The sequence below is a fragment of the Xiphophorus maculatus genome, chromosome 1, assembly GCF_002775205.1.
Source record: "Xiphophorus maculatus strain JP 163 A chromosome 1, X_maculatus-5.0-male, whole genome shotgun sequence".
NCBI classification, from domain to species: Eukaryota; Metazoa; Chordata; class Actinopteri; order Cyprinodontiformes; family Poeciliidae; genus Xiphophorus; species Xiphophorus maculatus.
In genome coordinates this window covers 3,851,990-3,875,842 of record NC_036443.1, presented here as the reverse complement: position 1 = coordinate 3,875,842, position 23,853 = coordinate 3,851,990, and the positions used below count along the sequence as shown (strand labels likewise).

At 39.1% G+C, this 23,853-nt stretch overlaps 1 protein-coding gene across 2 annotated transcripts in view; it reads left to right on the top strand.

Moving 5' to 3' along the window:
* The window catches only part of klhdc8b (kelch domain containing 8B), a 153,623-nt gene extending 130,390 nt beyond the window's left edge, over positions 1-23,233 (top strand). For both annotated transcript variants that reach the window (XM_023334336.1, XM_023334341.1), the window contains 2 exons: positions 3,732-3,833; positions 11,772-23,233. In XM_023334336.1, coding sequence (XP_023190104.1) covers positions 3,732-3,833; positions 11,772-11,968 — 299 coding nt within the window. In that variant the 3' untranslated portion in view covers positions 11,969-23,233. The remainder of the gene's footprint in view (positions 1-3,731; positions 3,834-11,771) is intronic.
* The last annotated feature ends 620 nt before the right edge of the window (positions 23,234-23,853 follow it).

Genomic DNA, 23,853 nt, shown 5'->3' with positions numbered 1-23,853 from the left:
GCTTGAGAGCAACGTCCTCTATCCAAGCAGAAGTTACAGACTCCACCCCTACAGAAGACTGCCAGGAATGAGGACAGTTGATGGGATTTATTTTTAGAACTCAAGTGAGATATCCAACTGTGATTCAGCTTGAAATTGGAATACAGATCTGACTGGGACCGAAAAACTAGTCCTGACTGGGACATTTCTAAGGATTCTCTGGAACTCTGTCACATTTTAAAATGAGGCAGCCATGTTGATTCAGAATTCTGACTTAATAAGTCAAACATTTCTCACTGCACTCAGCTTCAAAATCCAACATGGCTGCTTCGTATTGGAATGTAATGGGAGCTTCAAATTAAACCAACTACAGTGTATAATATGCATTTGTGAACATGTCAAAGTGTTTGAATGCATAAAATGTTGGTGAATATTTTATCGGATTAGCTTAAACAGATGTCAAACCATAAGAGTGATTGAAATATAGAAAAATGAATACAGAACAATTATGATAAAGAGTAAGGATGAATGTTTCCTCTGAAATAGTCTGAGTGCTTTGTTCAATTTTGAATGATTTTTTTTCAGTCTGCCTGCATAATTACAAGCTAACAGAAATGGGAAAAAGAAAATTTCCCACAATGTGATGTACTGATGGGCTCATCATTTCCAATTGAATCTAGGGTTGTTTTAAAATAAAAACAATATTATTTTCGCTTTTCATCAACTGTTTTCTCAAAAAGAACCACATTTTCTTCAGTTAGATACCTGGTCTCAGGTAACCCTGTTTAGCAGTCTGCCAAGTAACATATTTTTCACCGACACATCCATCTTTTCTCTGAGTAATACCTTGATCCTCTGCAGCGTCCTCCACTGCTCCACTGCTCCTATAAAGTACTCTCTGGATTTAGCACTATAACACTTCAACTGGAGGTCATCCAAGTCCGCCCCAGTGGCTCCGTGTTGGAAAGCATCAAATTGTCTCAGACGTTGTAAGGAATTAATGTATTCACTTCCAAGTCATTTTCCAGTTGGCTATTCAATATTTGAAGAGTGGATAAGGGCTAGGAAGGAAGCTCAGCAGTCTAAATACCCAGCATGTCTGATCCACATCAGGCTTTAAACTAAATAGGTCACCAGCTTTTTGTTTGCGGAAATAGAAATAAATTGTTTCTGGCCAGAATACTGGAGCTACAGCATTATATACAAAATTTGATTAAGTATATGTTTTCAGTCAATAATGCCTATAAACATTAACAGATACAAAAAAAAAGGTGATTAACAGGCTTCTGCAGTATTTGATGGTCATGCAATCATTTGAATCAGCTGTTCTGGAATAGAGGCACATCTAAAACATGCAGGGCAGGACTGAGGACTGGAATTGAGGAGCACTGCTATAAGTACAGTCACCGCCATAAAGTTACCTAAGTAAAAAATCGTTTTTTTATCGTTATCACAACAGTACCACAAAATATTGAGATAAAATTCTAAGTCATGTCGCCCAGCCTTTGTGGAAAGTAGAGTTTAATAAATGCAGGCAGCAGCAACAAAGGTCAACCCCAAGCAAATAGAATATTTACACATTTTGATAGTTTTATGAATCAACTCACTTGTGACCTCATACAGCCATTTTTGTTTTTAGAATGTTGGTTTGTTTTATTAGATTTGTGTAAACTGCCATCTCCAACTCCTGCCATGACTCTTCTAGCACAGGAGACGAGGAGCGGTGGGAAAAGCATTGCGTCACCTCTTATCATGGTCCAAATATAGAAATTTAATCTGTGAGGGGTTTCAAGCCAGAGGTAGGAAAAAAAGCAGGGTGCTGGGAGCTCTCCAGGCAGATCTTGTTGTGTAAAATGCAGTTTTTCCCCCTCCATGTATGCCTACCTTTTGGCTTCTGCTGTCTTTCTTTCTCTCTCTATCTAGTGATTGGCTCTGCAGTTATTTCATACTTCTTTCTGTAATGTCAAGATTGTAACAGCAAGATAGAGAGGTGACATAAACTGAAACCATGTGTATTCCTCCATCCTGTCTTAAAAGAGAAAATTGACAGAGTTTAGAAAACAGCTGTTGGACTTTCATGAATTCTACATAAGAATTGGATTGGACTGCAGTGCTTTGTGAAACACAGACCAATGAACTACTTAACGGGGAAATAATATAAAAACTAGAACATTTCTTCAGAAATTTAAACGGGGCCTGCCAAAGTGTGCCCGTCGGTTGGAACCCAGCGTTCTGATGCTACAATCTAAAGTAAGCTGCAATGTACTCAATAACATGTGGAGAGTCACAAGCATGTTGAGTAACATGGACTTATGCCATTCATTATGTTTAAATTAGTGTACAAGTTAAAATGAGCCAAATTGCTAACATTAGCCTAAATGCTGTCAGTAGCATGTGGGGCATCACTAGCATGTTGTCTTACATTGACTTACTCCATTCAGTGTACTCAGCGTGGCTAATAAATAAGAAAAATAGCTAAAAGCTTTTTTTAGGGAAAAGGCTAATGCTAATGGGGGGCAGTGAAATGCTACTGCTTGTGCTAATGTTTGTGCTAATGTTAATGTTTATTTTCCTCCTTTTGCTTTCACTTATAGCTCTAAATGTGCACTTTACCTGGGTGTTGTTGATGGCCTTTTGAACATTCATTAGACTATCCATCTATTTTCTAACACACTTACCCCTCATGGGGGTCAACAGGCAAAAGGTGGGGTTCAGGTAGCCAGTCCATTGCAGGGCAACACGGAGGCAAACAATCAAGGGCACAAACAGAGAATTTTAAGAGATCAATCAACCTGACAGTCATGTATTTGGACTGTGGGAGGAAGCCGGAGAACCCACACATGCGCAAGGAGAAGATGCAAACTCCATGCAAAAAGACCCCAGGCTGGGAATTGAACCCAGGACCGTCTTGCTGCAAGGCAACAGTGCTACCAACTGTGCCACTGTACAGCCCCATGTCTGACCACACTTATGCATAAATGCCAACTGTACCAAAATATTATGGCGAATGGTACACATACCAAAATAAAAATACAAATATATTTTTTAAGGTGTTGTGTTTTTGCATTAGCTAAAAATAAAATCCTGGCTCTGATTTTAGTGGGGATAGAAAGTGTGATATGGATTTTTGCCATTTCATTCACCCCAGCTTCATTTGTGTTTGACAAATATAACGTATGACAATGTGGAACCTGTTGTGTGTGCTTGAATGCTTTAAGGGTTTAAAAACCTGTACATCCTGATATCCCAAAGATTAGTGGAAATATTTTGTTTCCCTTGCAGTTTTATGAAATACATTAATTTTGATACAGTCGAAAAGCCACCTCATCCTAAAATCAAAATCTTTTTATCAAAAAATGTTTTTCAAAATTTTTGATGTTCCCATTAATCTAATTAATTTTTGTATTTCCAATTTGCGCAATTTAACAGAAACCCCAAAACAGTGGAAATATGTGCACTTTTTTTGCAGTCTGTATTTAACATTAAACTGTACGGTACAATGTGCAACTATGGATGCTTTTGGTAAACAAATCCAACAACTTGACCGACGAAACAGCTGAATCTGACTGTTTTACTGTTTTTATGTCCTGGAATGAGAAGAGTGACTGCCTAGTTAAGGCAAAAATATATATACAAAGGACTTTCTGAATAATTTCAGCATTTTGAATTTATTATTCTCAAAGAAACTTGGAAATAAAACTAGTTTAGGCTGAGGTGGCTGACTGTCTTTCTTGTTGTTCTTCTTTTGGTAGGTGTTTGGATCAAACCCAGCCGAACATCCAGGATGCGGGAAAAGAGGGCGGACTTTGTGGCAGGATGCCTTGGAGGAAGAGTCATCGTAGCTGGTGGTCTGGGTCAGTAGCTCTATGTTTTCCCTCCTCATTTTACTGTTTCCTGGCACAAAAAAGATATTCTAGCATCATCCTCTTAGCCAAAGCAGAATTGGTTCTCATCACTGAAACCCACTGAAAACCAGTCATCCACAGTCCATGACTGAGCCCTCTGACTCACTGGAACCTTGTTTCTATCAGTTTGTTCATTAATGGTGGTTCAAGTTTTGTTTTTCTGGACATAAATCTCATTTCCTTCATCTGCTCTCTGACAGCTTGTTCACAAAAGTCAGCTTCTGTTTCTGTCTGTTTATTTCTCTTGTTGCTAAGACATTTCTGCCCATGAATAGACAAAACATGTATTGCTGTTTTAGTTGCACAGATCACCTCTATATTTACTCTATAGAGGTAGGGTATTTTCACACCTGGTAACTTGGTAGACTCGGTTTGATTGGGGACCAAAATTGCAACATTTGTTCCATTTTCAGTTGGTGCGGTTCACTTTCACACTGCACTATATCAAACCAACCAAACCCTATGGAACAAAATGTTGACCTCTTCACCTGCGGAGGTGCTGTACTATTGGAAAAACCTCTGAAGAAGACATTGAGTGCAACTTCCTTCTTCACGAAAGGTGAAGAAAGATGAAGTGGTGTCAGATTTTAGCAGTTGTAGTGCTGGTGTGGATGCACCTTTAGATATATTTAAGTAACATTTACCCATAGTGTATTTATGTGCAACATTCAGATATTAATGCTTTCATGCATTCAAAAATATACTGTATGTTTGTAGTTTATATACCCATAGGCAAATGAGCATCAATTTTCATCCCTGCTTTTCCATTGACTGTGTAATTGTGCAAATTTGAATTCTGAAAATAAATTTGCTGAATAGAAACGCATCAATTTTGGAAAAAAGTCACGTTTTTTCATAAAAAGTGTTAGCACTTGGTAGTTTTATGCCTTAACACTTTGCATCACACAAGTCACGTGATCAACAACTGGATGGTGTTAAAGAAGACGATGAAAGGAAATGGTCGAAAGATAATTTCACGGAATTGCAGAATTTGATTTTTTTGACATTAGCTGAATATCTCCTAACGTTTGTGCACATTTGGAATGGAAATGCAGCTGCCGTTATACCAAGATATTGAACTTAATCTTGAACTCAAATCAGTCAGATTGCCAAACAAGTTCTGATTCGTCCAATGCGTGCCCTTTTGCGACACTGTGTTAATTTACCTTCTTTCTTTCCTTTTTGTTGATGTTTTTTTCATGGACACAGAGCAACTTCAAAAAAATGTTCCTGTCTTATCTAAAAACAGCCGCTCGGTTTTCAACAGAGGTCATTTTTTGACAATGTTTAACAAAACTTCCACCAAGCCCACATTTTTTCCATATTTTGTCTTATTCTTAAAAAAACATCACATATTCAGTTGTGCTTTACATTGATTGAAACCTGTCAGATTTGGTTTACCACATTCACATGAAGGCCTAATGCGCCCTAGCAGCCTCTTCTATTCTTGGAGCTCAGTGTGACGATCAGCCATTCGGTCGGACAGCCGTTCAGATCGTGTGTGTGTGTGCGAGTGTTTGAGTAACACGTCAGTCTCGTCCTGACGAGAGCGAAAGAAGATTCAACGAGAGGCTTTGAGGAAAGTGGAATGGAATGTGCGCGGGCGCGTGTGTGTGTGAGAGGTTATTCTAATGGGATATTTTGAGCTTGTGAGACATAAAACATGTTTTTAACATAAACAATTAAAAGGGAAATTACTTATAATGGTTCCAGCTGTCTCCTGTTCCCTGATCGTTCCCTTGTGTATTTAATCTCCCCACTGGATTCTTGTCTTTGTCAAGTCATTGTTCCCCTTCCTGAGTCTGTGTTCATGTCTCATTGCTCACCTGTGTTTCCTACTTTTGAGAACCTTGAGGAGTAGAATAAACTCTTTTCTCCATTTCACCCTGGGTCTCACCGTGCCCATCCTCACCATCAACAAACCACTGCATGACAATGACTAATAAAAACGAATCTAAAACTAAAGGATATCTAGCTAATAAGAACTCATAAAAACTAGTAAACACACTCTGAAAACTAACTGAATTAGACAAACAAAAAGTCAGAATGAAATAAAACTAAACTATAATGAAAAACGTAAAACTATTAGAACCCTGCTTTGGTTTGGGAGATTCTGCTGCTGGCAGAAATTGGACTGGCCATTTGCCATACCGGGCAATGCTTGGTCAGCCAATGGTTAGGGACAAGTCTGGGGCTGTCATAATAACCAAAAAAGTGTTTTTTAAAAAACTTGTCGGCCCATTGGTTCATATTCTTGAAGGACATTGGGCTAATCCAATGAAATCTCACAGCTATCTCCTTTGACCAAAGTTATCAGATAGTATTAGCATTGTTATTAAGTCACCCAACTTCCAGACTGATTTAACGTTGATGTGTTTTCATAATGCCTGTCATTTTTTTAAGAGTGTAATTGAATTTCAAAATTACCATGCCCCAGATACATAGATTAGATGTTATATTTGTTCAGGCCTTAATGTGTTCATTTATAACTATGAGTGACAACTTGATACATGGATGCAAATTATGATTACATGCCAGCTGTTCCAGAGGACGGACTGGAGTTGCATGTTCATCCATATCATTTTATGAATACATGTATATTATCTGCTGAAGCAAGCCAACATCCAGGGCTTACTCATTATTTTTATTTGATAAACTTTATTTATTTGATTTCTTTCATCATTATTATTACCACCCAAACCTTTCCTTTTTATGCCATATTAACAGAAACCTGCATTGTGAACAAGCTGACAAAACAGAGGCAGAAATATGTGTCAACTTGTTCTTGTCACCAAGACAACCAAATCTATCTCTCTGTTTCTAAGATGTTGACATAATCTGTATAAGTGGTTAACTTCAGAATACTTTTGTGTGTAAAATTCCCCATGTTATAACATAAGACGTCATAAGACATGACAGGCGGTGAATGTGGAGAACACGTTCAGATAAGGTTGATTTGGAATCAAAGCTATTTGTTGAGATGAAAGCAGAAAGATACTGTATGGCAAGAAAAAAAGCCTTACTCTCCTCACACTCTGATGGATTTTAGGGACTTCCATTCATAACCATTTAGGTTTATTATATCAATGCACCTCGAAAGGAACTCTTATTTCTTCAGTACACCATGACATTTTGGGAGTGGTCCTTTCTGTGCCAACAGAACTATGAACCAATGGACAAAGCAAAGACAAATGAGCAAATCTGGTCAGGATGAAGTTGACTGACTTACACAAACTTCTGACCTCAACATCACAGAACACCTCACTGTATAACAGAGAAACAGTGCAGTCAGACATTTTCCTGGAGATGACCAAAACCAGATTCTTTTAGAATACCGGACATGATTGTGCGAATCGTCAATCGTTTTGTTAAATGCTAATGGTAAAAGTCCTGTACTTGTAAAGTGCTTTATCTAGTCTAAGTACAGTACATTCCGTCATTCACACATTCATTCACTGGTAGGCTACTGAATTTTGACAGACAATTGTGACCTTGTTCGGGTGACACCGGGCCCTCTGACCACCACCAGCTGCCTTGCCAGCCTAAGAAGTGTGTTACCCAAGAAAAGAATGGAGACAGACGGAGTGGGGGATCAAACCATAACCCACCTTCCACAAGATGAACTCTTAACACAGTCATGTGGCTCATTTGGGAAAATGTGCACACCATGTTAAGAGGTAATAGTCTTTGAGGGAGTTCTCCTGGGTTCTGTACGTGGTCTCCAGCCATTAGCTGCATATGTTCCCCTACTTTCTTCCCCTGTTTCCTGTCTGTTTTCTGTACAATACAGGCTGGTAAAGCCTAAAACATCGTAAAAAAAAACAAAACAAAAAAAACCCCAACTAGAAATCAAACTGTAACAGTAGTCCATAGCAAAGAAAATGCAGAAGAGACACCAACGTGTTCACCTAGTTTGAAAAGAGTGTAAACCATTTCAAGCAATTTGAAACTTCTCCCATGTACAATGTGGCAAAAATGTTTTTCTTTTACCCCTCCAGGGGGTCTTTTTGTGGGCTCTAGTGTCCCTTATACGAAAGTACGCTGACAGGAAGGGGGAAGAGAGGGGGTAAGACATGCGGCAAATATCACCGGGTCCGGGAGTCGAACCCGCGCCGGCTGCGTCGAGGACTCAAGGCCTCCAAATGTGGGTCGCGCTAACCACTACTCCGTGGTGGCGCCCAATGTGGCAAATTTTAAACCATTTGTATCAACATCATGCAAAAATCACAAACATGAAAAATGTCAATGGATCCATCTAATTAAAACAATAACATAAAGCATCTATTGTGTTTGTCTGAGAAAAGACATCAACAACCTATAGAAAAATAGATAGAAGTTGCTTCCATTTCCTTCATTTAATGCACCTGTCTGTCTATGGTGCTGTCTGCTTCGATAATCTAGTGTAGAAGAAAGAAGGAGCAGTGATGAAAAGGGATACAATAAAGACAAAAAATACCTCTAGAAACTGAGTCAAAAAATGTTGTATATTTTTTAACTCAACAGTGTTTACATGGAGATTGGTTATTTTGCGATTGGGATCCACAAGTGAGTAGAGAGTCTAACGTTATTCTCAGAAAAGCCAAAGAACACAATAAAAGGAGAGAGAACAATGCAACAGTGGCTGAACATTGGTGAGGTGACAGACAAAAAAAAGACAATTGTGTGAGATGTGCAAAGCAGAAAAAATAAAGGCATAGAACAGGCAGGAGAAATGAGAGGAGAGTTTAGAAAAAAAAGAATAATTGCAGGAAATCAAGTCAGAGGCGGCTGACTGAGAAAATGGGTTAAGAATTGCAAAGTTAAAAACAAGAGTTAAAAACAGAAGCACAGCAAAGCTGTAAGTAAGCAATGGGAAGCAAAGGAAAATGAGATAGTGACGTAAACAGCAGTAAAGAAGACGGAGAACAAAGGTCAAAAGAAGGAGAAAGGATGGGTGAAGTGACATGACGTCTGTGGGTTGTGAATCAAAGCAGTGATGAAAAGCCTTTGAGCATCCTGTGGCAAGGTGTTCCTTTGTGTGTGTGTCGTCCAGAGAGAGTGTGTTCGTGATAAAGGAGATGATGGCTGAACAGGCCCGGATCACTTTGAAAAGGCCGCTCCGCCACCACCGCCTTGTTCTTCCAACATGATTGTCTTAGTCTGTGACAGACACATGCACACACAATAACCGGGCTACGTTATTTGGGGACTTGCTGTGATGTGGGTCTCCATGGAAACAGCAACAACTTAGGTCTGCCTGATGTATAATAACAGAGCGCATTGCTACTAATGTGAGAGAGGAAGGAGAGGGGGAAAGAAGGAGAAGGTCAGAACAGACATTTTAAAGACAATAAATACTAAAAACATCTAAGTACTGAACATTTCTGAATTTCCTCGGGATCTTATTCCTGCCCAGAACAAATAGAACAAATGGAATAGTTTCATATAAGATGCATTGTTGGATTTTATTGGAGTAGGGTTGCTTTTTCTTCAAGGTAGATCTGAGGGGCTAGAAGAAATGTAGCACATTTTTAACACAATTATGTGATTTTGTAATTGTTCATAAATTTATCTGTCATAGTCAAAAAAAAAAGGTCATGACAGCCCTGACACATGATAGATACAGAACACTGGGAGTATTTATGCTACACAACTCTAACAATTGGAAATATAGCCTTCAAACGGTCAAGGAAACAACCTGAGGACAAACAAACATAGTCCAGCCTAACCTCAAAACCTCAACAAACTGAAACCTCTGCTAGGTCAGAGCAGGTAGAAAATAAGTGACGTAAGTTTGACCTGCCCACTCAATGCACAGCTAGACAGGTAGCTGCTACAGCAGCAATGTTACTGAGCCAGGCTTTGTTTTCCAAATGTATCAAAGAAAAACCTTTGCTGTCAATTATACTGTATGTCTGCTCTTCTCTGTTGTTCGCTCCTTGCGCCAACGTTGGTTGGCTCCTTTTCTCTTTGGAAACAAAAGCTTGGCTTTTCTCCAGGAGCCTGGAATACTCAAGCTTGTTGTTGTTTTAAGGTTAAAAATATCTTGTGGCAAAATTCATAACGTGCAGGTTTTAAGACGCTTTCCTGCCAAAAGTGCATCCTGACAGCTGGCAGCCCTTCTTCTACTAGAGCTCACAAACTTTTCATTTTGTTTGTGTTTAAAATGAATGCGAAATAAAGAAAAGAACAACAAAAGTCATTCTAGATTCATTTTTGAACTTATAGGTGAATTTAAATTTGTGTCTCAGTTCATACTGAAAATTGACAGTTATGATTACAAACCGAACATACCGAAAGGTGAAACGTGGGACTTTTGATTTGTCTAAATGTGAGATTTCTTTGTCTTTACACTGAGCTGTGACTATCTGCACTGCAAAACCACAAAGTCTTACCAAGTATTTTTGGTTTAGTTTCTAGTTCAGATATCTTAGCACACTTGAAATTAAACTAAATAAAATTACAATTAACTTTTCAGCAAGATATAGGAGCTTGTCTTAAATAAATCATTCCTTAATATTGACAAAGAAGTACTAGTTCCATTAGGAGATTATTTTACTTATTACATGGTCTTGTTATATGTGAGCTAGTGCTTTTTTAAATCAATATTAAGGAATTATTGACTTAAGCTCCTATATATTGCTAGTTTTACCTTATTTCAGATATATGCATTAGAAACTAGACCAAAATTACTTGGTAAGATTTTGTGCCTTTGCAGTGTGCTGTGTAATATTTCCTGGCATCAGACCTGCAGCGGCATCTCATATTCTGTTAGTGTGTGTCTGGATGAGTGTGTGTGTTTCTACAAAAGAAGCTGACTGTGGAATTGGGTGGCAGGTCATGGCTGCCTTATCAGCTTTCAGGGCTCCTGTGACAGAGCTAAGTTCCTTCCTGATTGTGTCGCTCGTGTCCCTCAGGAGAAGTGTGTCAGTTAAGCTTTTAGAAGCTGCTGATGAGGCGGCTGAAGAATACAAATTAATTTTGTTGTGGGACTTTGAAGCGTTGCTAGCTGCATGGATAACCACGATTAGTCTAACTCAGGGGTGGGCACTCCTGGTCCTCGAGGGCCGGTGTCCTGCAACTTTTAGATGCATCTCTACTTCAACACACCTGAGTCAAATAATGAGGTCGTTAACAGGACTCTGGAGAACTTGACTGCACTTAGGAGGAGATTCAGCTGTTGGATTCAGGTGTGTTGGACCAGGGAGACATCTAAGAGTTGCAGGACACCGGCCCTCGAGGACCAGGAGTGCCCACCCCTGGTCTAACTGAATGAATTTTCTTTTCATGTGAATGAGTTTATGCTTCTTTCTGCTCCTTTTCATTCTTGATTTCTTCTAGATTTTACACGAACTGTTCATAATTATTATTGAATGAATGAAATAAAAAATCTAATTCAAATGGAAAAAAATCTTCATAGTTTTAAGTAGAATCAATCAATGGGAAGGCACCCTAAAGTCAGAATTCCAAGAACAAATTGTGCTTTTTCTCCAAATCTCAAAATCCAATATGGCTGCTGTGTCTTTAAAACATGGTGATTCGCTATGGAACAAACTATTGTATTTACATTTCTGACAGTTTTGTTTGCTAAAATGCAGAGTAATGCATAGTGTGCTTCATACCTCTGCAGGGGGTTATGGAAAAGTTTCAGTCTGAGACCTGATTTCAAAATGATCACAAGAGTCGTGTTAGCGAGCGGCTGGATCACATCAAAAGTGTTTTGGATTCCCTGAAAACCAGCTCAGTGTAAACAGTGTAAAGCTCAAGTGAAGTGGGATCTTGCGCGTGACGTCACGCTGCAGCAGGCCTATACCTCAGGTTCCTTCACTGACTGACCGGATTGAGGCTTATTTTAGACTTTACAACATAACTGGCATTAATTTGACCTTTTTGTTCTTTGTTTTGCAGGTAATGAGCCATCGCCCTTGGGCTCAGTGGAGAGCTACAACCCAGTGAAGCGGCGCTGGGAGTATGTGGCCCCCATGCCCACTGCACGATGCTCTTCTGCTCTGCTGCAGACGACCAGCATCCTCTTTGTGATTGGAGGAGTTGCCCAGGGACCCAGTAACGCTGTGGAAGCCCTCTGCTTACAGGAAACAGTGTGATGCAGGCACAAAAAACCCTGAAATTAATGCAAACCGGCACCAATATTTTCTTCACTCTAGAACATGCAGGAGTTGGATCGCACTCAGATGCTTTCTCACTTTGATAGGCAACAATGGATTCCACTTACACACTGGGATGTCAACGACTCGTTTTGGCATTGAAGAAGTGTTTTCAGAGCTGGACCGTGAAGCAGATTACTGTCCTGGCAAAGACAGGAAACTGAAAGCTTTTATACTCCGGGGAAATCAGAGCGAGAGAAAAATGAGCCAAACAACAAACCGACACGGACCCGGTTTCTGAAGAAACAACCCGGCTTTGAACTATTGAGCATTTTTTCAGAATAAAAGCAGGGTACTTTTCTGGATACTAAAAGGAACATAGGGCCATATCTGAAACGCTTCTTAGCAGCAGCGCCGTGCTCTGCTTTCATGGCAACAGCTCGCTCCCACTCTTTTCTAGAACCTCAGAGGCAGCACTTGGTTGAGTTGTAGATGGTGGCATTCAGAGAGTGTGGATGTCTGTTGTGGTTCTTTGTTCTGTTAGAGTGTCGTAAGTGTGAACACTACCGCTGCTAACAATCTTTACAACGGCATCAACAACGATGTTTTCGATGTCTTCACACCACAAGCGAGTCAAAGGCCTGCCAGTCAGATAAAAAACATCCACTTTGTTCCAACAGGGGCCCCATCTTGAGCACAATCACACTTTCCTTGATTGAGGAAACAGTGATTGTGGATAAGCTTGTCAGCACTTTGCTTCGCCTCACATCTCTCCATCTCTACGCCACACCAATCAATCACAGAACTCCAACCAACACTCACATTGCAGTGCAGAGATGATTTTTGCTTGGTGGAGTGAATGTAGAGCTACCTGCTGCACTGAAGCATCCTGGGAAATCAGCTTTCTGTCACATGATGGGGTATTTTCTCTTTAACGTTGACAGTTCACTTTATTACAAACGTCAGCTTGATGTCAGTGAGATGATGGATGTGGATGTTTTAAGGTAATCATATCAGAGTTTACTAAGAATGCACTGAGTCGGAGACAAAATCGTACAACATGTTGAAGTTAGGATGCTATTTTAATCTATGATTTTTTTAAACTCTTGAATTATTATTATTTCAAGGCACTTCTACAAGTGCAGCAGTCCTGCTGCTAGGATTGCCAAATACAATTCTTGTATTTCAGAGGTCCAACCGATACAAGCAAAACTTAGTGGATCATTGATGCTTTCTTAGGAATTAAGAGTAAAAGTAGCAGTCAGCCTCTTCAAGTCAAAAGCATATTAGATTTTTCCTTTCTGACGCATTTAGGTGTATGCTAACTCAATGTCAAGCAGGAATGAGAGACACACAGTGTTGGTGCAGTGCTTAAGCGTTAGCAGATGTAATGTTTCTGATTAATTCCTGAGGTTTAGCATAACTCTTGGTCTTTGCTTTCAGGTAGAGTTAGTGGTAATTGTTTTTGTCACTTTTTTATGTTTGTACATGAAGCAGAGTTAGAATAACTGTTGAATTGTGTCATGACGGTTAAGTGAAAGGCTTTTAAAATTCCACAGAAATAATCAAGTTGGTTAATAAGTGAATTAAGTCATGCGTCACTGCTGATGTTCACCATTATTACTTTAGGGGGCTTTCTACCTCCCTTACTGGGAGGATTGTTCTAGAAAGCACTCAAATTGTCAGTGGGCAGTTTCTCCGTTTACACCCAGTGCACTATAAAACAGCAGTCAGTCTCTGCTGGTTCAGGGGAGCAAAAAAAAAAAAAAGACAATTTGCATTATAAAGCTGAGTCAATACGAAGTAAAACATGTAAAAACTCCTGTTTTCATCACAGTTGGAGTCAGTTTAGCTCTCTAGGTGAAATTAGCTTCAGTTCATTGCTGCCTGGAGAAAGTTTAATTGAAATTGTCAGGTTGTTAGGAGGCATGTTAGAACAAAGACACTTGGAAATTAAAGCTGATTTTGTTTAGTTTTAAAGAGAATTCACAGATAATACTAAACTTTAACAGTCCAACACAAAATAAAAGTTGAGCCACACCCACTTATCTAACTATAAGGAGTGTAATTTATTAAGTAAAATCAAATGATTCCAGATCATTTAGATGCATTACACAAGGAGAGAGCTGCCTCTGGCCATCGTTAAAAGAGTTTTGTCTTCGCGTTGAACACACGCTCACGCTGTTCACCGTCTCGTCCAGCTCGCAGGTTTTTCTTGCCTGTTTGGTGACCGACCTCACTAACAGAGTCAGACATCTACTGCTGTTGGAAAGCTCAGATAAAATACCAGCCGACAAGCCGGTTATTTCTGGCGCTGCACTCCGTGCTCCTAATTGGACACGTTAGGCACGAGTCACCGCGTATACGTCCACGGAACAGTCCACACGTTTACTCTGCTGTCCATACAGGGAACGGAGCCTGGATGAATGCGTTCTGATTCATTTCACCACATATTCAGGTTTATCTTCTATTTGCTTCACATTTGTGCCTTGCACATTCATATTTACTGACATTAGGTAACCCACAAATAGCAAAAATGTTAGGACGTAAAATAACACAACATATATAAAGACTCTGGCTGTGTGGGATTTAATTGATATTTCAATGCCACCCTCTTCCTCTGAGAGCCTGTCACATTAAAATAATCCTAGGCATATAAAAATATTTTATAAATTATTTAGCAACTTAGAGGCAGCTGAACTAGTTGCAGGCAAAGCTTGGCAGCAGCTGTCTTTATCTAGCAGACAAGGCGCAACATTACACTTCATTTTCAGTGATGTTTCTGGCAGCCTGTGGCTCAACCTGGGTAAACTGTGACTCTTTAGTTCTCCAACCTGACCCCTGAGTTGTTTGGTGCTAAACGGGTCATAAACAGTTTAGGTGTGAGAGATTTAGACCAAAGGGTATGGAGAGAACAGCAGTCAGTCAGGTCACCTTTATGTAATTTTTTGCATAGGCAGATTTAATATTACAAATCTGGCCCAATGGTCCTTTGACCATCTTTTATACACCTCTGTGTATAATAGATGTTCCTCTGAGCTTAAAGGCCTCTGGAAGAGAATCCAGTAAAAATCAATTATGTCTTGTTCACACAGGAGGATTTTAAAATGATTGGCTGATTTTACAAACCTGAGAGACCAAACACATGGCAGTAGAAAATCTACGGTACAACAGTTTTGGTTGTACAGTGTGTGAATCTGCATATATGATTGGATTTAAATGATTTATTTATTTATTTATTTGCGCAAGGTCGACACAGTAGTTTTAAGTGCCTTGAAACGACATTTGTTGTGAATCTGCCGGTATATAAATAAAATGAATCGAAGGAACTGAATGGTTTGAGGAGCACAACAACAAGTTTGAGGTGCTGACTTGCCCTCCAGATTCCCCAGATCTTAATCCAGTTGAGCTTCTGTAAGATGTGCTGGACACATAAATCTGATCCAATGGAATTTACAGGCCTTGAAGGATCCACTGCTGTCTTTTTGGAAATTCAGTGGTTCAAAAAGCAGAATTAAAGTCTGACTACAGTACATATCAGGAATGACAGCCGGGGTTTGTGTGTAATAGAGGACCTGATTCTGTAGTGAAAAGGGAAACTGGATCTTTAAAGTTTCTGCTAATTCAAATTACAATGGAAATTTTAGTGTTTTAGATCTGAAGACAAGCAATAACAACGTTCCCAGCTGCTTACTTTCTAAGTTTGATGGACAACCTAAGCAGTCTCTCTTTTATTTGAAATGTGAAACAGACAGTATAAAGCTGGTGCTTTGATTTGTAGAAAGGACACACACATGCTGGGTCATCAAAGCCCAGGATCACAGCATGGGGGGGACTACATTATGATCAAAGCCAATTCAAGGGGCTTATTTTAAACCAAAGAAATTAATTATTTACAGTTGGTAAAGGTGTGTAAAAATATCTGTTATAGCACTGGCTTATCCTCACACTGGAAATGTTTTGAAAAACCCTGCATTTCATTTAAGTACATTTCCACAAATGGGAAAAACATCCCACCGAAAATCATAGTTACAGAATTGCTGTTGCTACATTTGTCAGCACTACTATTGTTATATTTTAAAATTGTATAATACCTCTTGGTGAATAGGACTTTGTCCTGTTCATTTTAGATCTTTTCCTACTTAAACACAATGATACACTGGTCATTCATATCCAGGTGTGTTGGAGTATGGACAAAACAGGCTGGACGAATGACTGAAATGGATGAATTACTGCCAATCAACTAAGAAACAGTCTACTGCCACCTATTGGCCAGCGTATGAACTACATCTGGCTGAGCTTCAACAACTGTATTTAGCTGTTATGAAGAAATAGAATGGCAGGAAGAGTGAAGCGAGCCACATTAAAATAAAATAAAAAATACTGTAAAATAATTATTTTAAACTGGAAATAAATAGAGAAATAATTTATTAAATATATAATTAACTATACATGCCTCAATTAAAAGCTAGATATAATTGTGAATTAATAAGTTCAGGAGCGTGGTGACGGTCCTGCGTGTAGGAAGCCGAGTTCAAACTCACTCACTAGCTAGCTAGCTAGCTGACACCGGCTAACGCTCTTTTCGTGATTAGTGATGTTTCAGACCAAAGTAAAAATATAAAGGATGGAGTTGCTCACACAGACTTTGTAGTAAATACATTTCAACCATTTAGTTAGGTTATTGAAGTTATTTCTGCACTTTCCAGCGAAGATATTGACCTCAGAATAAAAGCAAACTAATTATTCCATGAAGTTGTCCTGGCATGCTATTTGAAGCAGTGGGTTTCAACCATCAAGCCCAGTGACGTTGACAGTTCCTATATATCATGTTATGCTTCAGCAGCATGAAATGCGCATCTAGTTTTTAAAACAAAATCAAAACATTTATTTCAGGCATATATAACTAATTCTAAATGTTTCTGAATTTATTAGCAGTTTTGAAAAAATATTGACATTTAAATAATGCGTTACTTATTTACAGTTAATTCTTCCCTCTTCATAGCAAGAATTGTAAAACAATTTCGCAACCCTGTTTGTCAGCAGCTGTTTTGACAATATAATCCACACTAAAGACGGGAATATTTTTGTTTGATTATGAATCTTACGTCCAATTATTCTAAATGTTACTAATTTGCCTCATACTTAGATTTAAATATAATGGGTTTGCTATATTCACATTAACCATCTCGGTTTAATTTAATTGTGTTTTGACAACAAAAACACAATTAATTAATTTTTTAGTCATAGATGAATAGCAACATTAGGGTGTTAAATACACACTAATTAATCAAAAGTCTAACAATTACATTTTTTTAGCAATTATTTTCAGCATAAAAAACAACAACAAAAGAACAGCCCAACTAAAGAAAGTAACTGAAATGAAAAGTTGAATTTTTCAAAAACATTATGCCACTACATCTAAACTTTTATTCACTTCAACAAACTGTAGAACACACAGATTCAAATATTTCATCAGCTTGGGAGACGTTCAACCTGCTAACTGTGAGTCTGCTCTCCTGGAGGAGAGCCAGTGTAATATAAACAAAACCTTCAGGATAGATCTGAGCTCAAACAGAGTTAAAAGCAGCCTGTTCTCTGCACATCATCACCGCACACAGCTTTAAAATGGAAAACATTAAGCTGTGCAGCTTTGGCTGATGCACACTGAGCCTAAGAGTACCTACATCCAAAATTTATGTGCATCTGTGTCATTGTGTCACCTTGTGGATGTGCGGCTGTTCTTATGAGTCTGCGTGGGCGCATGAATGCAAATCTACACACACCACGAGGCGTCTGCAGGATCCGTACAGCCCTCCTCTGCAGGGATTCTGTCTCTCTAGTTCTCTCATCCATTTTTCCACGTCACCCTGCGGTCCGGGGCGACGTGCTGGAGCTTTGCCAGAGCCAACTCTCTCATGTTGGAAGCATAAATTTTTCTTTTCTCTCTGCCTCTCTGTCCCTGTCAGGATCAGGCTGCTCCGCTTAGATGACGTCCTATAAATCTAGAATCAGTTTCCAGGTGAAAAGATGCCTCTGAGGTCTGCCTCATGTGACCGCGTGTGCTGTTTGCACATCGGGGGTGAGTTCTCCTTTGTAACAGCAGGCTGAGATGGAGAACAAAAGAGCAGGATGCTTCAGTGCAGGTAGCAGCTAATTACATGTTGTGCTGTTTCAGAGGGCCACTAGGCGAGTGACACCAGCACAATCTAACGGGAATGTTGAAAGCCAAATCAGAGTGTCGTATGAGGGCACAACATCAGCGGAGAGTAAAAAATGATGAAACGTTTGATAAATCTGCAGAACCTGAGGCCATTTTATAAACACAAATGATTTTGTGCCAGTCTATCACAGAGTCATTCATTTTCGATCCTCCTCACTACCGACTGACTTCACACACTTTGATCATCTTACTCACAAGCTGCGTTTCCAAGCTGCGCAAAACTTTCAGTGTTCTGTTAAAGTCAAAAACGTACAATTTTGCGGTGTTTCAGTTAACAAAGGATGAATGAAATGAAAATCACACCTGAATAGGTTCAAAATCCACCTCATCTTAACGCTAAAACTTTTCATTGATTAACAGCTCTTTTGTCAAAATTGCCGTATTTTCATTAAGCTAATCCAGTTCAGAAATTTCAGATTGCGCAGCTAGTGGTGAGACTTTCACTAGCTCTGTCTCCATTGACCACAGAAATTGTGCAAATTGGAATTAAGAAAATAAGTTAATTTAATGCTAACACAGCAATTTTGGTAAAGGTCACGTTTTTCAATAAAAAGTTTCAAAAGCTGGCAGAAAAGAGGAAGTGACATGAGGACGATGGCACGGCATGATTTTAATTGTGTTTCTTAAATAATGGAAACACCGCAGTTGGGAAATTGGGTCTTTTCGACATTAATGGAATATCGACAAGGTTTTGCTCACATTTGTAATGGAAACGCAGCTATTGTACCCATAAGAGTGGCCTTGTGTGTCCTTACCTCTCTGATCTGCAGATACATCGTACCCCATCTCGTCCAAAACGCATTTTTGTTTTTGATGTTGGCATGTTTTGTGCCTTGGTTCCCAACTATAGGGCCCAAAGACTCAGGTTCTGACAAACAATTTCTAAATAGGGAGAAGATTAAAATTTTGTTAATTCCAGTGTGGGCAACATTATGTCCATTTCCTGGGTAACGGGGAAGACCCACTGGTAGCATAAATATGTTTCTCTTATATTTGCATATCGTCTCCATCTGTTCCTGTTTTTCTTTGCGATAGATGCTGGACATGTGATACACTTTTTATTTCCTAATTGTTCTTGTTTATGCTCCTTTATTTCCTCTCCAGTTGTTTGTGTTGTGGACTGAGGTGACCGACGTTGTGGTGGTGTTGCCCACTGTGGGCTGGGTTCCCCCCAAAGTGTTTGTTACTGGTTGTGTCTTCTTAAAATGCTTTCAAGCAAGCAGATTAATCTTTTTTTTTTAATGTGCAAAAAACAGTCTAAACATGTCTAATTGTACTGTTTTGGTTGTGTAAAACTCTTAGAGAAACTGAAAATTTTATGAAATGAAAGATACGGTGCTTGCCAAAATGTACAAGCACCTTGAAGTTTTCCGCCTTTTGTCACATTAGAGTCACAAACGTCAAAATATTGCTCCTGAATTGAATGTAAAAAGAACATGCTGTGCATTTGTATTCACCATGAATCAATGCTTTTCAGGTTTGAGGATCCCACATACTCGGGCATACTGTGGCGTATTCATTTGGCAGTGTTGACTCCGTACACACTGTCCATGGACGGTTGAGATGTTATAGTCGAGCGAACCAATTACATCAATTTCTCGTAACAAATTCCTTCATTTCCCACAATCCCAATGGACATTAGCTAGCTTGATGAGCTGACTTCGTGCCTAGCCCCGTTTTTTCTCCACCAGGGCAGCCAGCGCAAAACTGATAGTGCGCCACAAAGTGGCAACGTGGCTTGTTACTGTTTGCACCGACTTTCAGTCTTATCAGCTTAGTGTTGCATTCAAAATAGTTCAATGTGACCACTGTTTCACACTGAGCAGCTTCCTGTGTGACACCACATACGTAGACGTCTCCAATGAGTCCGCAGAGTGAAGTACGCCCGTGTAGTTGGGTGACTTTTGCTGAAATTTGGAGCACCAAGGCATTTAGGACATGGCTCTACAAGCTTTGCTCAGGCAGAAACTAGACAGTTTTTATTTGCAAAATAGCAAAGAAAGTCAAGACATCATCGGTCAAGATGATTAGCAAACAGGAGTTTGGAAGAGCTGCCAAAGATTTGTGAGATTTATGAGAATAAAGTAACAAAATTATGAAAATAACGTCAAAATAATGCAAGAATGATTTTATTCTAGTTATATTATGACTATACTTGTAATACTACAACTTATTTTTTTCTTAGCCTGGCCCCAATACTCCTTTGTATTAATGTCTCAAAAGGCGAAAACATTTTTTAGAAGTATTAATACTTTCACATGGCACTGTACTGTGTGGAGCCAAGTACACGAGTCAGTAGTAGTCGATTTCTATGTCAACAAATTATTGTTTGTATTTAATTCCTTTTTTTTTTAGTAGGCTTAGCAAATGAAACTCAACAAATCGTATGTTTTTTTTTTTTTGTTATGGAAACAAGACCCTGCCCAGTTGTGAAGCCATAAGTGTCATCTGTCATTTCACTGCTTCATGTCAAACTAGAGCCTGGTTTGTACAGACGGGGAAAAAAAACCCTGAATATTCTTGCTTTTATTATATCTCACTGTACTGTGATGTTTCCCTACAGTGATGGTAGAAAACCTGGTGAAAACTGCTTTGTGGTCTCAGTGGCTCAGTATTGCCATGTGCTCTGTGTGTATAAAATGTTTTGGGAGGAGCTTAAGAACGAACTCGTCAATTTATATGGCTAAATTCAGACGGCGTGTGGGGAGATGTAACAGCAGTTACATTTTGCTTGTTCATGTTAAGCAGGTTAAGATTTCTTTTTTATTCTTTTGATTGAAAATGTAAAAAAAAAAAAGAACACATCTCAAAGCTCCTTCAATGAGACTAACCACACACAGAAACTATGCACCTAAAACACAGCAGCAGCTGGAGCCGGATGTGAACCCAGCTAGCATGACTCGAATTCATCCATGACTCAATTATTGACGTTTATTCATTTACCTTCAGCGAGACAATCAGTTTCAGTAAAGTCCTTCTAACGGTCTCAGCAATATTTTTAGAACACTAAATTAAATTTGTAAGCACACACACACACCACTCATTTCCCACACGGACATCAGATTTTTATAAATCATGTCAGATTGGGTATGATCTCCCCCCGCGGGTCAGGGAGAAGCATTTCACAGCCCGATGAGGTGACCGGGGCCGAATAAGGAAAATACAAGCTTGAGGTAAGATTTGTAGGATGTTGCTTGGCCCTGAACCTGAACAATCTCCACCAACAGACAGAACATATCTCAAACGCTGCTCAATAAGTCTTTTATTTGGTGATGAAATGAACTAGGAAATGTTTTCCTGACATGAAAAGTGAAATAAAAGGAGAATTAAATACATAACAAAACTGACACTCATCCTTTGACCAGATCTGTTAATCTCAATTAGACCTTAGTAGCTTTCTGTCTGATTTTCATTTATACAACATCAGCATGTACATGTGGCGGTATGGAAATTGCCTAAACTAATAGACCTTTTCAGTTCTAATTGAAACAAGTTGATTCTTCACATTTTAATACATTGAATGTTTCTTCATGGCTTGTTAGAAACTGGATTGTGGCAAATTTGGAAAACTTTTGTAATTGTGAAGGGATTTATGATATTCTTGGTTAACATGTCCTGCACTCAATGTTAGCATGGTGTGGTGGTGTTGCTCCTGAATATCTCAGTTCGCTCAACTTCTTGGTGTAATCCTGTCCCTCTGAATGAAAACAAGTTAGCCAAAAGCTAGCAAAGGAGTCACATTTGCTTAAGGTTGTTTCCACCACCTTGTTTCGCTATACATGGGAGGTTCCTGGTCCTCCACCATTAGTTTCAGCTTAGCACTAGCACTTTTATACTTGAACAGGCTTCAATATTTAATCAGGTTAGCAGCTACAGGGGTTTATATATTGTTGGCTAACAGTAAAGGTTCCATCTCTGCCGAATCCACCACATACTCCCTTTTTCCTTCCATGTCAAGTAGGCCTGGCCATAATGAGAGAAATTATTGTTGGCATCCAAATAGCAAAAGATGGACAGTGCAGAACCTGGGTTTGGTTGTTGAGTTAATCCTATTAGCTGTAGCGAGATGGAGAGTAGGACCCAGTTATCAGCCATCCCCTCAAAGCATTGGTAACACCTAGCAAGAGTAAAGCCAACACCTGTACACTGGGTTGTGGAGGAGCTGATGTTGTTGTCCAGGCATGTGACCAGTGTGGGAAGTCTTGCTTCAAAATCCTACACAAACGAGCCACACCAGTGCTGCAAACAGGACCCAGATACTTCCGAAGCTCTCCAAAAACTACAACTCTAAAATGATTAATGCGTTACTGAAGACCATGCAGATTTCAGCCTAACCGCAACACCTTCATCCAGTGTTTCAGGGGGTGCTGGTAATATCTGAGCTAAATGAAGATTCATAAAACTCTCATGTTGCGGCGCTAACCACAGCTAAACTTTGTGAAACAGTTGCTTTCTAAAATGATCGGTGTGTTTTCAGATCAAATTGACTATGAAAAGCTACCTCATAAAAAGAAAAGGACAAATTTGCAACTTGTATATGACAGAAACACAGCATAAAATACTTATTACAAAAAGATAACATGATTTTAATGTATTGTTAAATTGAATATTGACACCAAAATAACATATATCCACAAATAAATTATATATTTGTGTATTTTTTGTGTGTTTTTGCTACCCAAAGATGGGGAACTGAGATGAAATATAGTCTAAAAAGTGTGAGCAGGTTTTAAAAACCACAGAAGATAATCAAGGTAATCTTTCTGCTTGTTGGCAAATCTCACATCAAATGAACAGGAATGATGAGGCAAACAAAGGAAAGTCCGTTTGGGCTCAACAACACAACTCACATGTGAAATTATAAATGCACATTTATTCACCAACAATAAAAAGAAGGACAGGAAGGCAATGGTAATTACTAGCAGACAATAAATGCAATAAAAATACAACACCAGATGTTGGCAAGAATCTGGCTGTAATATTACTTACTAGATTCTGAAGGTTACTTGTTAATATCAAGCTGGGGGTGTGGGTGGGAGGGAGTATTTAAAAAATTAAAAAAATGAAGACTTGGTTTTTTAAACTGTGAAACTAAACTCTGGTCTCAAAGGACGTTTTTAATGAATCCATCATTCTAAGTCTAGTTTGGTTTATATAGTGTTGAACATAAAAACCTTAGTACAGAGCTGTACAGAGTAACTGATAGTGACGGACGGAGTGTTTTATTACTACTTGCTTTTTGACATGTTGACAAAATTTGTGGCATGAGATTCACAGAGCTGCCATATTTGCCAGGCTTTGGCGTCCCTGCTGCAAAATTTGTAGTGATTACAATAGTAACCAGTGGTTACTGGTTACTATTGAGCACAAGTAGTGCTCAATAGTAACCAGTTGTTGCAGGAATGACCCAATAATTTTACCGCTTAACCTCATGCTACGCTGTTCAACACCCTCTGTTTGTGTTGATGAAGACACGCTAACCTTAGCATGTTGAATGTTTGGAATTGCCCCAACTTGAGGGAGACCACGCAATCTTAGAATTTCTGCATTTCTGTTAGTCTTTACGTTTGTTCCTGTTTCACAAAGATAGAACGTCAATTCATTTATGTAGCACATAAAAACAACAAATGTTGACCATGAAATAAAGCAAGATAGCAACAAT